Below are 15,732 nucleotides of genomic sequence, written 5' to 3' on the forward strand. Positions count from 1 at the left end.
ATGAAGGGGGTGTCCGCTTTGTCCGACATAGTGTTTGTCGCAGTTGGTACAATTTATTTTGTAGATGATTTTTGGTTTGTTTTCTTTTGTCATTTCATCCTTTGGTTTGCATAAGATTGAATGAAGGGATTTTGTTGGTTTGTGCGCAACACCTATCGCGAAGGTTTTCGACAGCCTCGTTATCGTTTCCGATAGCCTGTTGTTGAGAGTTATCTTGAAATGGTTGAGTTGGTCAGTATTTTGTAGGAAGGCTGTGTTGAACCTTTGTAATGCTGTTTGTCCAGTTGTTTATTGCTTCTTTGGCTTCAGTTTCATCTTGGCAGCCACCAGTTGCTAGCAGTGATCTGAAGCTACGTCAGCTCCTCTCATAGCTTTCACAATTTCTATTGACTTTGTAGATTTTTTAGTGATGCAAATATGATCGATCTGATTCTCTTTAATGTGATCTGTGAGACCCATTTAGCTTTTTCCATGTGTTTGTGTCTGTATCTCCCCATTTCCGTAGCTATTTGATTGGTCCTCTCGGCCTTCCACATTGCCTGAACATTCCATGCGTCTATAGTGATTGTTGCTCTGGTTGTTAGAAGGGATATCGACCTTGTGACTTCCTGAGAATCTAGGTTTTCACCATGAGGCATCATAATTCTTCTGAACGGAGATCCTTCAACTCGGAGTTCAGAGTTTAAATGGCTTAAGTTGTTTATTCTGGTTGGCGTTTTCTTAACATGGTTGTTTTCTACGAGATGGGGTTGCTGACTACACGTACAACCCTGCTCCTCTGAGCGGACTTGAGATCGGCAGTAACTTTATAAGAGCCACAAGAAGAGTTAAGTCTGCTATTCGTAGACACGAAATGAAAACATTCTATCGACTGTGTAATATTTGTTCATAATATTCATAATAATCACAATATTTATAGAACCTTGATTTAGTTGGTGGACATGCAGGTTTTAATTCGAGACATGAATATAAACGAGTAAAATACTACTACGTGTTGCGTAACCCAAACTCAAGACTTATAAGGAGAGCCTTAAGGCATAAGACTCCTATATTTTATAATATAAGAGGCATAGACGAGAATTCCGTGTGACTTACAAAACCCCAAACATCCGTGGTCATCATATCAAACACCTAATAAATTTTCGCACAGGCACTAACTTAATGGGTGGAACATGATAAACTGGATAGTTGACTTACATGATGCTGCTCATAATAAGTAGTGTTTTGATTTTCTAACTACAGAAGAGGTTTGAGAGATTTTTCGGGTGCTCCTAAAGAGCAAGACATATATGTTCTTAAAGACTCAGAACAGGATCTTATAGACCTCTAAACTCTGTTCGGTCGCTGATTAGATGATCTGGTTTCAATTTATTGGATACTAAGAAATCATTTTGGACCTGATCTATCACCTCTTCTTCTTTCTACAAGGTCTGGAAAACTCAGAGGAAAAACCGGGATAGTACAAAAACTAAGAATAAAAAATTACAAGTTGTAAACAGGTTTCCACACCAAGTAATCGATTCTTTTAACCTGTTCTTAGACGGAATTCTCTCTGCCCTTTCAATGGACTCATTCAAGAGAAGACAAGGCACTATCAGTAGCTTACTAGTAAAGCGACAACATAGGCTGTAGGCCTTCTGTCCTCAATACACAAATCTGAATCGGTTATATTTATACCACTTAGTTTTCACCTGGAGTCACCAGTTTCTTTTTTCCAGTAATGGAAGCTCCTCAACCGCAAGTTTTTTTCTTTTCGGACCATAAATATTTTAGCATATTGTATATTTGTGCAATTCCATTGGAGATTGAGCAGCTGGCGTCTGAATGAATGACCTTCAAAAGTGCATGCTTCTTGAGAATATAAATCTTAGTGTATGTTTGTGTCGTGGAAAAGTAAGTTATAAGATTTTATTTAACCCACTAGTAGAAAATGTCATCATACTGAACTCAATCTTACTTTAATTTGTGCATCTGATTCGGAAATTCCGTAAGATATATTATGTACAATATATACTGTCTAACCAGATTCCTCAACACTTTTAATCAAATGACTTTTGGAAAAACCCCAAGGTTTTCCAAAATCGGTAGATAGGCTTCGTTTTCTTTCAATCGAAATTTCAATTTATCACAGGCAACCAATAGATAGAAAATAAACGCGAACAAAGGGGAAAGTGCGTTGTAAAATAATGGGGGAAGGCGCCCAAATGTCCGCTTTTTCTCCTGTCTGGGGAAAGTAATTCGAATTTTCCCTCGCTTTTTGTTTCAAATGTCGCTGAATTGCCTGCTTTTCGCTTACCGTCCATACGAAGAGATCCATACATCTTAAGAATTATGGTAATCCAGTTTACTGACTCCGAATATTCGCCATAATGTCTTGTTTTCAAAGTCTTCCAAAACGAGGATCTATATGTTTTAGATTTGTTTCTTTATCTGGAACTGCAATCAAGTAGTCGCCAAATTATCCAGTGTACAAATCCCACAGAGTACGTCGTTGATAAAGGGTTGGAGTATTTGCGCGGCATTTTACAGTCGCTAGTGCACACATAGAACTTCAAATAGCCGTAAAGTAGCAGTTGTGGCTACTCCGCGAACGTCTTTTTAAGTCATAGGGATTTGGTCATAGGTTTAAGGTCAAATTTTGAAAGCACGGTTATAAATTTTATGGTAGTCGCTAAATCGTGGGTGTGGGTAAGGATAAAAGTCCGAAGTATTTTTTCGTTAAACCTCAATGGGTGTTGTTTTGCATCAACCTTATGCAACGTCGATGACCTATCTCAGTAATAAGTTTACTTAAACATCACAACTCGCTTATAAACCCTATCAAATAGTGATTATTTTATAAAAGCACCAAGCTATAAGCTTGCAGTATATCATTTTCCGGTTGGTTAGAGTCTTTTTCATCGGTATAAAAAGCAACAAAGTACATTAAAATCTATTTCCATGTATCTGCCAAACACTTTTGTATCAAAATCATGTTTATCTTTAGCGGATGTCAGGATAGAACACTGCATGTAAAAACCTGAATTTAGCGATAAAAAGAGTGATATGTCATTTTCGTGAGGAACAGAAATAAGTATCATTGTGTTAGGTAAGTTTAGTTCAGTTAGAAAGTTCATACAAGCATTATCAACCAGAAAGAATAGAATTTTTTATTATTTTATTTATACACGTAAATATTGGTACAAACGGGTACCAGATATATATGCGCCCCACAAATCAAATGAGATTTGTGTGAGGGCTGTGATAACGCCCAGGTACCGAAACTAAAGCAGGTGGTTTTCTTAAGGGGCCACACCCGAAGCCTTTGACCTAAAGATATGATCCACAAGGCAGTGGAGCATCATGAGGAGATGCAGTCCCATGGTAGCCGGTGACCAACAATAGGTCCATACGTCATTCGTTCCATCAGGATCCTGGAGGCTATGTGCACCATTGGTTTGGAATGAGGGTTATCCAACTCCCTTAGGTGGATACTTCATATCCACCGACTCGGTTAAAGCGCCGGACATTCGCTTTTCGTCCTCTCAATTTCGTAAACAACAGTAATGCCACGAGAAGGCAGTGGGTTGGACTTCCTTGGCAGAGGCTATATACGCATGGCCATGTGAGAGTATTTCAAGAGGGAGAGCGAACTCCCCACTCTCGTCCATATCTGGGCAGTAAAGTTAACGAAATCTTTGTGATAGGTCTCTTTCTATACATATCCTTGATTACTTCCCAACGTACTGATTTATATAGATTTTTGGACTATGCTATTCTACATACATCCCCACCATAATAAAGTGTGTGGTAATAAATAGGGTGGAATTTTTTTGATTAACCGGTAATAACGTGACTCATAATTTATGATTGTAATAAATTAGAAGCGTGAAGTATCAATATGATTGGAAGTTTTGCTAGCATGTTCGATTATAACTTTGCACATAGGATGTTTCACCATTGGTTTGCAATATACTTGTTGACATTATAATTTTTCTGATCAGTTTCAAAAAAAAAGAAAATTATCAATTTACCGTATAAACAGTGATATTGAATTTGTTTCACTAGTAGTTTATGAAAAATTGCTCCAGATTCTCGAAAATTTACATGTAGAATGCTTCATATAGAAAGTGGATTTTAAATAAAAGGTTTACATTTTCAATATTGAATTACCTCACTTAGATAATACAGTAGTTTTGTGCCATGTGTATTCTCTTTGACTACATAGGTAAGATGCATGAGGTTTTTACAAGACCTTTCTCTTTTTCGTAAGAGGGTTATATTTCTGTTAACCAAATATTTGGTTTGCTATTTGAAACACTTTACCCAACCAACTTTTCAATTCACACAAAAGGTGTTCTTTTACAGAATTCAATCACCTCTATTATACGTTTATTCCAATAGTAAAATTTAACTGTTACTGTTTTTTTAGGAATTCCAGGTTTTACATAGCTATTATTTATAATACGGCATTTTCATTAATAAATCCTATAAAGAATGATTCTTCCCTCCTCTGTGCCTAAGCGTAAAAAGGCAGAAAAGGAACTTTTTAAAGATACTCATACCATAGAATCAAATGAAATCATTTGTAAGGTACAAACTACTTTAGGAATAAATAATCTGATCTCCAGTTAGTCAAATCATGCGGCAACTATTTGTTCACTGCGATGACAGAACATGGAGAGGAAGTTTTCGTATCTATTCCAGAAAGATTTCGCAATACATTCTACTTTGCTCAGGGTGGTTTCGTTGTCTGTTCACCGTTGGATAGCAAAAAGGTGAAGGGAGAAATTCGAACTGTGTTACAGAAGGATAATATTAAGGCGCTGATTAATGAAGGACGTTGGTAAGTGTATAATATAGTTATAGTCGTGCCATAATTTTATATCGTCTTATTTGTAAACTATTTACATTACTTATTATCAATAATGTGATGAAGTGTCAGAGTGTAAAAACTAATGGTGTTCATTGCTAAGTGTTCAGTATTTAGATGATTCCTGTTTTCTGAACTGAAATTACCAAATTATGACATTTTATCATGCGTTGACTACTAGCCGTAATAATAAAACCACCATTTGACAACGCGTTGTAAGTTTAGCTGGAAACGTACATGTCACGTTGTTTAAGATATCTTTTCTCAGATCGGAAGCCATATTTATGTATAATTCGACGTGGAACTAGTATGGGAATTCATTTTCAACATAGAAATACTAGTCAGTCCTGACTATTATGTGAAATAAGTTGTTTCCTTTTCGTACTTCGTACGCTTTTTCGGTGTCACTTCGAAACCAACTTCAGTAATTAAGGTACGAAAAAGTAATTATAACTTCGGGACTCGTCAGAAGGATGTACCTGCATCTCAGAGTTGATATTCCCTCTGGGACTCGAACCCAGTACCTTTCGCTTCAAACGGAATCGCGTTATCTACTTCGCCCCCAAAATGCCCTGGTACGGCCGAGAGTGGGGAGTTCGCTCTCCCTCTTGAAATACTCTCACATGGCCATGCGTATATAGCCTCTGCCAAGGAAGTCCAACCCACTGCCTTCTCGTGGCATTACTGTTGTTTACGAAATTGAGAGGACGAAAAGCGAATGTCCGGCGCTTTAACCGAGTCGGTGGATATGAAGTATCCACCTAAGGGAGTTGGATAACCCTCATTCCAAACCAATGGTGCACATAGCCTCCAGGATCCTGATGGAACGAATGACGTATGGACCTATTGTTGGTCACCGGCTACCATGGGACTGCATCTCCTCATGATGCTCCACTGCCTTGTGGATCATATCTTTAGGTCAAAGGCTTCGGGTGTGGCCCCTTAAGAAAACCACCTGCTTTAGTTTCGGTACCTGGGCGTTATCACAGCCCTCACACAAATCTCATTTGATTTGTGGGGCGCATATATATCTGGTACCCGTTTGTACCAATATTTACGTGTATAAATAGATAAATAAAATAAAATTGTAACTTCAGGCCGTTTGAAACTGGTGAGAAGCTTTGAAATATAATACATTCATGTTTTCTTGGAAATTTCTGTCTTCTCACTTTATTTAAATGTATCAAGAATTCATAACGTAAGGAAAAACTAGCAGTTGGATCTATCTTCATTCTATATTTCTGTCAATTAATATTCGTTAAGACTAGACATTAAATCATTACGTAAACTGAGGGTTGTATGAGAAATGTTACTCGCGTTTCAAAAAAACGAATACACTAGCTGTTATAATCTTTTCAAGGTGTAGAATGTACTTGAAGAAACGGTAGTATTTCGAAATTACTCTATAGCGTTTTGCTAGATAGGCGTAAGTTTATTTATTGTTGCTCTTATTAATAATCTGTATTCCTGACTAATAAGTAAGTCAACGATAACCTACACTTCATAATCACTGTTCTGGATCAGACTGGCTATAATCAAGTTTGTATGCACCGTTTGGCTTAACATTTTGAAAAGTTATGCATAAATTTGTAGCTACTGATAATTTGTAAATAGTACGAATTGTAGTGCGAAACATTTGGACATTAAGTTTTCAGTGACTCAATGCATTTCTACACATTAACAATCTTCGAAGTAGTAGGACCTCTAGAAAGCAAAAATTTAGGTTGCGTGATTGATCAGTCTTATTCAGGCTCTTACTCTACTGCCACTTTAAAACATGACACTAATTAGTTAGTGTCCTTCATGGTGGTTTTCAATCGAAATATTTATAAATTTTTTATAGTCATCCAATAAATTTATATAAAAATATAATTAAACTAAACCTTCAGAAGAATAATCTTTACCAACATCCATCGTCGAGTGCTTGGGAGAGCCTTTGTAATCCTATTGAAGGACTTATCTTTCTCTTGACCCTCATGGCTGCTTCTGGCTTTACGTAATTGTTGACTGGGTCATATATACTCTTCGATAATCATCAATAAAATATACGGGAAACTGGAAGTTGAGTGTGTTAAATACAATCATTATAAATCATAAACCTAATCACAAATATATACAACTTTTTAATACTTCTTTACTTATGTTATACTTGTGGACGAGTGGATGACTTTCTAATGTGTGGCTTAATGAGACCGCCAATTAGAGAGCAGCGAATTCTCGATTGGAACAGTGACACGAAGCCGTACGAGCAGACTAGAGTGCTAACCGGTCCTGCGATCTGCCTAGCCCAACCAGTTAAGTCCAAAACACCAATAACAGCCTCAGTGGTATGAATCGTCGTATTTAAAACATACTGGGTTTTTATACAAACCAAAGTAATCAATAAACTGATTATAACTCAAGAATTGTATGATACTAAGTCAAGGTCAAAATAAAGCTAATGATAAGAGAAATACGAATATGAATAGCTCAGTTACGTAATAATCGTATAATAGGAAATAGGCATATTACATTGATCCATAAATAGACCATTCATTCATTTGTGTGTGGGCTGTGATACTGCCCGGGTGCCCAAACCGAAGCAGGTGGTTTTCTTAGGGGGCCACACCCGGAGCCTTTGACCTAAAGGTCTGATCCACAAGGCAGTGGAGCATCGTGAGGAGATGCAGTCCCATGGTAGTCGTTGACCAATGACAGGTTCTTCCGCCATTCGTTCCATCAGGAAACTGGAGCCCATGTGCACCATTGGTTTGGAATCAGGGTTTTCCAACTCCCCTAGGTGGACCCTCCGTGTCCACCAACCCGGTCAAAGCTCCGGACATTCGCTTTTCGTCCTCTCACTTTCGTAAACAACAGTAATGCCACGAGAAGGCAGTGAGTAGGACTTCCCTGGCAGAGGCTATATATTCGCTGGCCATGTGAGAGCATTTCGAGAGGGAGAGTAGACTCTCCCCACTCTCGGCCGTACCAGGGCATTTGGGGGCAGGAACAATAACGGGGCGGACTTGCATGCATATAGCAAACAATTCTCTTTGAACCTAGCACACAACAATATTGTCATGCACTGTCCCATCGCCCTTGGCAGATCAGGCAACCCGAAAGTCACGAGAACACAAATGAATGAAATGACGAACTCTATTGACGATTCTATTCCTGCTCATATTATAAGCAAGACAATTTACGTTATTATTATCATTATTATTATTATTACCATTATTATTATTATTATTATTATTATTACTTACCATATCGCTAATTCACCCCCTTTTACCCCCAATTTGTGTAACCTTACTCTTCAACTTATGCATCAGCTCGCTCTTGGTGGAAAATCTGTCCTATCTAAACGATCTCCAGTCACTGTCTGGTTGAAAGTGAATGCTTCCACCGATAATGAATACTGAGGCAGTCTTTCTGAAACCGCGTACGCCGTTCAAGCTGGCTTCCTTCAACGTTCGCACACTAATGCAGATCAGACAACAGATAGGGCTGGCTATGTCTTTGGAAGGTCTTAATGTTGATGTTTGCTGTCTATCCGAGACCCGTATTCAAGACTCTAGTGAAGTACTACAAATCCGCTCTCCATCTGTCTCGAAAAGCTTGTTCCACGTGCGCTTATCCGGGGACCCTGTGGCATCTTCGTCTGGTCTTGCTGGCGTTGGTGTCGCACTAAGCGCTAGGGCTGAGGCAGCACTAATCGATTGGATCCCCATTAACAGTCGGTTATGTGCTGTTAGATTAGAAAGTTCCATCAAAGTGAGAAGAAACCGGCGTGAGAAACGGTGTCTTTTCGTCATCTCCGCCTATGCCCCGACAGATTGCAGCCCGGATGCAATCAAGGATGAGTTTTACCATCAGTTAACAGTTCTTCTCCAGAAAGCGCGTTCGACAGATATTGTAGTACTAGCCGGAGACTTGAATGCACAGGTCGGGCGTCTAGGCACAGAAGAGAGTCGTCTAGGTGGCCGATGGGGACTTGTTGGTCGCAGGACAGATAACGGAGACCGTTTGCTGCCACTGTGCACAGACCACAACCCTGTTCTGGTCAGCACTAACTTCCAGCACAGTCATCGCCGGTGTGCCACCTGGCGTCCTCCCTCTGCATCCCAAGCCTGGACTCAGATTGATCACATCGCGATCAGCTACCGCTGGCGTGGTTGTGTACAAGACTGCCGCTCCTTTTGGAGTACCTATCTGGAGTCTGATCATGCCCTGGTCTGCGCCAATCTCACCTTACTTTTCAGTGGCCGAAGGATTGACCACCACCAACGGATTGATATTAGTAAACTGGCTGCAACTTCTGTTGCAAGTAAGTATCGAGCGGAGCTAGCCTCTAGTCTAGCTACCACCCCACCGAAAAGTATAGATGAGCATTGGTTGCATCTTCACGACGCCACGAAAATGGCGAGTAAAGCCGCTTGCGGCTTCGCGAAACGTCCCGCTTATAAGCACTGGGTTTCTTCTGGCTCCTTACAACTGATGGAAGCCCGTCGGTCTACTCCGGGTGACCGTGAGTTTGACCACAAACGAAGGCTGTTACGTAATGAAATTGGGCAAAGCTTGCGTAAGGACCGGGAAGCCTGGTGGTCGGAGCGTGCTAATGAGATGGAAGCAGCAGCTGCATCTGGTAACTGCCGGAAGCTCTTCCAACTCATCCGAGCCACTGGCAGCAAGAAGTCTGGTGTGAGTGAAACAATCTACGAGGATGATGGGATGCCAATCACTAACATCTCCCGACGTCTTGGACGATGGGCGGAATTCGTCGAAGGGCAGTACAACTGGCCTGCTGCTCCAGCAACATCGAACAGATTGTCCTGCCCTCCATGGCCGGTGACGACTGATCCACCAAACGAGGCGGAAGTCCGCAAGGAACTCCAACTCTTGAAGCGCTACAAATCACCTGGCCCAGATGACTTACCTCCGGCTCTTTTTAAAGATGGTGGCGACTTTCTGACTAAGGAATTGACTGTGTTGTTTGGAAAGGTTTGGGAGCAAGAAAGTGTTCCAACATCATGGAATGAGTCAATAGTCGTCCCTATCTTTAAAAAGGGTTCGCGTTGTTCCTGCAATAACTATCGGGGGATAAGTCTACTTCCGATTGCGTCCAAACTATTGGCTTCTATCATTCTTCGTAGGTTGTTTAAAACCCGAGAACGATTGACTCGCGAGGAGCAGGCTGGTTTTCGTTCTGGTCGAGGATGCATTGATCACATCTTCACCCTCCGCCAAATGTTAGAACACCGTCATACTTATCGCAGGCCAACAATCGTAGTGTTTCTTGATATCAGGGCGGCCTTCGATTCGTTGGACAGGACTGTTCTCTGGGATTGTCTATTGAAGAAGGGTGTGTCTGAGAAGTTCATTAACATCTTAAAGGCCCTGTATACGAACACCTCAGGCAGAGTGAGGGCATACAACCACCTTTCTCCCTTGTTCCATTCGAGCAGTGGGGTTAGGCAGGGTTGCCCGATCTCACCATTCCTCTTCAACTTTGCCATCGACGACATCCTAGAAACAGCTCTGGTGGATGTAAGTAATGGCGGTGTGGATATGTTGCCTGGAGAACGACTTCTCGACCTTGAGTATGCGGATGATATTGTCTTACTGTGCGATAATGCCCAAGGCATGCAATCAGCACTTAATCAGTTGGCAATCAGTGTCCGCAGGTACGGCATGTGCTTTGCACCCTCCAAGTGCAAAGTACTTCTACAAGACTGGCAGGATTCTAATCCTGTACTCACCCTGGATGGTGAGGAGATCGAAGTAGTTGAGAAGTTCGTGTATCTAGGTAGCTATATAAGTGCTGGTGGTGGCGTGAGTGATGAGATTGATGCACGTATAATGGAAGCCAGAGCGGCTTATGCCAATCTGGGCCATCTTTGGCGCCTTCGTGATGTTAGTCTGGCTGTAAAAAGTCGGATCTACAACGCGTCGGTGAGAGCAGTTTTGCTCTATGCTTGTGAAACCTGGCCTCTCCGAGTTGAGGATGTTAGACGTCTCTCTGTGTTCGATCATCGTTGTCTCCGAAGGATTGCTGACATCCAGTGGCAACACCATGTTAGTAATGCAGAGGTTCGGCATCGTGTGTTCGGGCACAGAGACGATAATTCAATTGGTGTCACCATCTTGAAACACCGACTTCGGTGGCTTGGACATGTTTTACGAATGTCGTCCCAGAGACTTCCACGTCGTGCATTATTTGCCGACCCTGGGACTGGTTGGAAAAAGCGGAGAGGAGGTCAGTGTATGACATGGTGTCGTGGCATGAAAGAGAGCTGCAAAGGGCTAGCTTCTGTTGGTCCTTCACGACTCCCCGGCTGGGGTCCGAGAGATGGTGCAACACAGTGGCTAGAGACGTTATCAGATATGGCTCAGAATAGAAGCCGGTGGCGATCCTGCTGCAACCTTCTTTTACTTTCTACATAAAGAGTGGTTCTAACTTTCTTAACTGAAAGAGTCTTCTGGTTGTACATTTTAGTCCGCCTTATCTTTTCATCCCTTCTCTTCCTACTTTCATTATTTTGTGTGGCGCATATGTACCTGGTGCCCTTTTGTACCAATATATATGTGTTTAAATAAATAAATAAATATAAAATGCATAAATAGACCTAAAAGTTACCATTCGTAATTCACCGGGGGATATAACAGTTTTGATGTGAACTTAAATTCTGGTATAGCTCCGGGTAAAGAATATGAGAAGCTACAGAATCATTAATTAATATGAAATGTCACCCTGTTAATCACCTTTTATTCAGTGAATCAGATTTTTTGAGTGGGTTCTAGCAATAATACATAGGTCCCTTAACATAAACAGTTAGAATTAATTTCAACCTCCACTCCAGTAATTGAAAACAGTTTTTAGTTGTACTTTCATTTTGTACTGACAACATGTATGACTTACCAGTCCCTGCATTACTTTTATGCCATAGTTACACTCTTTAGTTATAATTCTGTTCATATGTCAACATCTAGTAGTACTGATCGCACCAACTATCGTTTTAATTGAGTTGTAAGCATTTAAACATAGTTCTAATTGCTAACTGTTTCGCTGGAAAAAATACAACCAATGGTTTTATTCACGCATTGTCACAGCTTTTTAAATGCTTTGCTGAGCGATTCATTTGTGTTTAGATTTCTTGGTATACCATTTTAATTACCAAATAAATTCATCGCTTTTTTGACTGAATAATACTTATTATTTTCCCTATCACTTTTTTATAGGCCGGAAACTTTTACTGTAAACATATCAAAAGAATCCTCAATAAAGAATGACAATTATATCCCAGAAGATATGCTTCCATCATCCTCTGATAGTTCTGATACAGAAAGTGAATGTATATCTGATAATAATTAGAAATATATATATATATATATATATATATATATATATATATATTTGTGTGGTTGATTTCACCCCTTATCAACAGTAAAATCTCAGAGTGTTTTAAGAAGTAGTTTCTAAAATTCGTCATTGTTGTTCTATTTATCAATCTCATTTCCCTAGTATATTTACCATTTATTTTCGTTTCCTATTGATGTTGGTTACGAGTTGATGTTTTAGCGATCATAGGTCATCTGAATGAACTGAATCCCAACAGAATTTGTTAGGCTTAACTCTAACGAACATGACTAGTATTAAGAGATGATCGCATAACCATTGCCAACAAAGTTATTTGATGTTGATCTTTTACAATTTAATACCAAATTTTGTTCATTTGAATCACTCTTTAAAGTTTTGCTGACATTCGTGTTTCTGTTATGCGTAATCTAGTCAGAATATTTCTTAAGTAAGGTTCTATGCGCTAGTAGTAGTTGGATTAAGAACATAGCGTATTGAGATTACGAGCTGAGATGTATGGACATAGTACCAATACTACTAAGGTTACAGTAGGATCCATGTCGGGAGGTTCTGAAGTTGCCACAGTAGAGTGTATAAAAGCTGTATTGGGTTGTTATGTGTTAATGCTGGGGGATGTTAAATCCTAAGAACTTACTTGGTAAATGACTTATTTTTGTAATTTTATTTTGAAAATTTGAATTTCCTTGTTTTCACGCCCAAAGCGCTCTTTTCACCTTCGAGTCGTATTTCCCACTTGGAAATATCTTAAAGACTATTGGTCCGTTGTATCTTTTTAGTGTGCTATTTTGTAATACTTCCCAAGGTGGTTTTCTTAGGGGCCCACATCCGGAGCCTTTGACCTGAATGTCTGATCCACAAGGCAGTGGAGCATCGTGAGGAGATGCAGTCCCATGGTAGCCGGTGACCAACGATTGGTTCATACGCTATTTGTTCCCTCAGGATACTGGAGCTCATGTGCACCATTGGTTTGGAATGAGGATTTCCCAACTCCCCTAGGTCGACTTTCCGTGTCCACCAACCCGGTCAAAGCTCCGGACATTCGCTTTTCGTCCTCTCGATTTCGTAAACAACACTCGTGGTACGAGAAGGCAGTGAGTAGGACTTCCTTGGCAGGGGCTATATACGCGTAGCCGTGTGAGAGCATTTCAAGAGGGAGGGTGGCCCCTACCCACTCTCTGCCATACCAGAGCATTCGGGGGTAACAATTTTAATCACTACAATTAAGTTAACATTTTAAATTATTTCCCTCAGTTTTGACAATAGAGGGTATGTTTTAGAAAATATGCATTTATATATTATAAAGTTTCCAATGAACACAACCAAGTGATATATGTGAAATATTGTCTTACTAAAAAAACTGGTTAGTTTTGAACTTCCTATCTTGTATTCAGGGCTCAAATTCGCGCTACTGAAGAGTTTAAAACTAATATTAAGCAGTTATTCGGTCCTTCTTGTATAACTTACATAAACGTGATAGAAAAAGCATTTTCAAACTTTTTGTACATGTAGTAAACTTATACGGAATATTAAATCACATGTGCCTTAACTCGTTTAAATTTATTAGATCGCTTACTAGTCGAACGTTTTCTTTATTAAGATATGTTATAATTTTAGCGTGATCCATTTTCATCATAATGACTTATGTCCACATTGATGATTTAAATGTTGCCATGTGATTGTAGTATGATTTTGAAATGTTTCTTTAAAGTAATTCATTAATAGTCGATATTTTGCCAACCACTGGAACTTAATCCTAATATTGCACAATAAATTTTTAATCAGCAGAATTGATGACCATTACAATGTTTTTTTCTATTGAAGTTTATTAATGACTGAAATTATTTTCCTAACTTTATGTTTTCAACCATTAGTTGAATGAGTAGATCGAAGCTCTTTTTGAAATTTTATACTATTAGTGTAATTTATCCGTAGAAACTAGGTGTACATTTTGAGTATTCTACAAACAATAGTTGATCGAATATGTCTCTCCCGCTAGAAGTCAATGAAACACTAATATTTAAACATCAACTTCTTTATGACTAATTTTCTTTTTATTGACTGGAACATCTAACAACAAATGACCTCTCCATATGATTTCCTACGTAACTTTTACGATAAAAATATTTACTTTCAATTCACTTGGTATTATTTGTTTGAATCTTTTCATTGATGTTTAGGACTGCAACTAGTCAATCTCTTGTTGACATATGTGCATACTGTGCGTATTGCCCATTGCACAAGCAAGTGGCTATCAGGACTCAGTAGCTGAGTGGATAACGCGATGGCTTTTGAGGCGAAATATACTGGTTTCGAATCCCAGAATGAACATCAACTCTGAGATGCAGGTACATCCAGCTGACGAGTCTTAAATAGGACGAAACGCGCGTACTGGATTCCACTGCTAGCCACTATCTATCTTATTTACTTTCAATGTTCAAATTTACCTTACAGCTAAATAAATAAGTATTTCAACTAACAATACAAATTGAAATGTATTCCGGTGTTTAGTACTGCGTAAACATTAAATATGGCATTCGAATGTATTTAAACTAATACAGGTTGTTTCACGAATACATTTCAATCTTTGATAAAGATTAGTTCATATAATTATGCGTAAACTGTTATCAGTTTAAAAAATGTCAACGTTGTTCGAATTCTTGGTCTAAAATGGCATCATATTGGTTGGTCAGTTGACCTAAAAACATTCGGATTTTAAAAGTTGAATTAATGAGTCGATAAAAGCTAGACTACCATGGAAAACCTGGAAGCACTGGACGACAGTTTTGTCTTAGATTAGATTAAACAAATAAGTAATATGATGATTATTTATCATACTAATGTAAACAAAATATAGATTATAAGGTAATAAAACATGTCTACCCATTGATAATTGATTGACCTTTAGTCTATATTTCTGATAATAAAATAGCTTAACAATAAAGGTGACCTACCATTCAATATTTTACCATCATTTCATTGGCCTTCATTAAAAAAATGTAATTTTATGGCGGCGGTTCAAAATCTATTAATGTCTGAATGACAAAGAAAAATACTGTAATACATAGGTTGAATGATAGAAATATGTAATGAATCGGTTTTTTATTTATTTGAACACATAAATATTGGTACAAAGGGGCACCAGATACATATGCGCCACACGGATCTCATTTCATTTGTGTGAGGGCTGTGATACTGCTCGGGTGCCCAAACCGGAAATGTGAATAAGTTAAGTAAACAGCCGTTACATTCGTATTAGAATCTATTCAAGCTAAGAATGATACCTAAAAATACTTAAGTTATAAGTCTTTGAATCTTCTTGTTGCTTGTATCAAAGAGTGCAAGTGGTCCCTCTCCGTATATGTGTTTCAGGGGCGGTTTGCTTCAATGCCATTAGTCACAAGCATTTTTAAGCAGAGTTGAATAGTTGTTAGCAATGGGATCCAGGATGCACTTTTCGTCCTACATGGGACTCATCCAGCTTGGTGTACTTGGATTCCAATGTTGGTGTGTCACTCTGGGACCC

General features: G+C 39.2%; 1 protein-coding gene and 1 non-coding gene across 2 annotated transcripts; both read left to right on the forward strand.

Moving 5' to 3' along the window:
- Nucleotides 1-1,830: 1,830 nt before the first annotated feature.
- On the forward strand, nt 1,831-12,203 carry Smp_004000 (hypothetical protein; the record flags this gene model as incomplete). Its single annotated transcript, XM_018793073.1, has 4 exons — nt 1,831-1,893; nt 4,412-4,572; nt 4,611-4,825; nt 12,071-12,203. Exons 2-4 carry the CDS (start codon nt 4,477-4,479, stop codon nt 12,201-12,203), a joined length of 444 nt encoding a protein of 147 aa, XP_018647622.1. The 5' UTR covers nt 1,831-1,893; nt 4,412-4,476.
- A 2,264-nt stretch (nt 12,204-14,467) lies between these two features.
- On the forward strand, nt 14,468-14,534 carry Smp_tRNA_00889_Gln_TTG.1.1. The gene has a single exon. It is a non-coding gene (tRNA).
- The last annotated feature ends 1,198 nt before the right edge of the window (nt 14,535-15,732 follow it).

This window comes from Schistosoma mansoni, chromosome 1 (assembly GCF_000237925.1).
Source record: "Schistosoma mansoni strain Puerto Rico chromosome 1, complete genome".
In the NCBI taxonomy this organism is placed as follows: domain Eukaryota; kingdom Metazoa; phylum Platyhelminthes; class Trematoda; order Strigeidida; family Schistosomatidae; genus Schistosoma; species Schistosoma mansoni.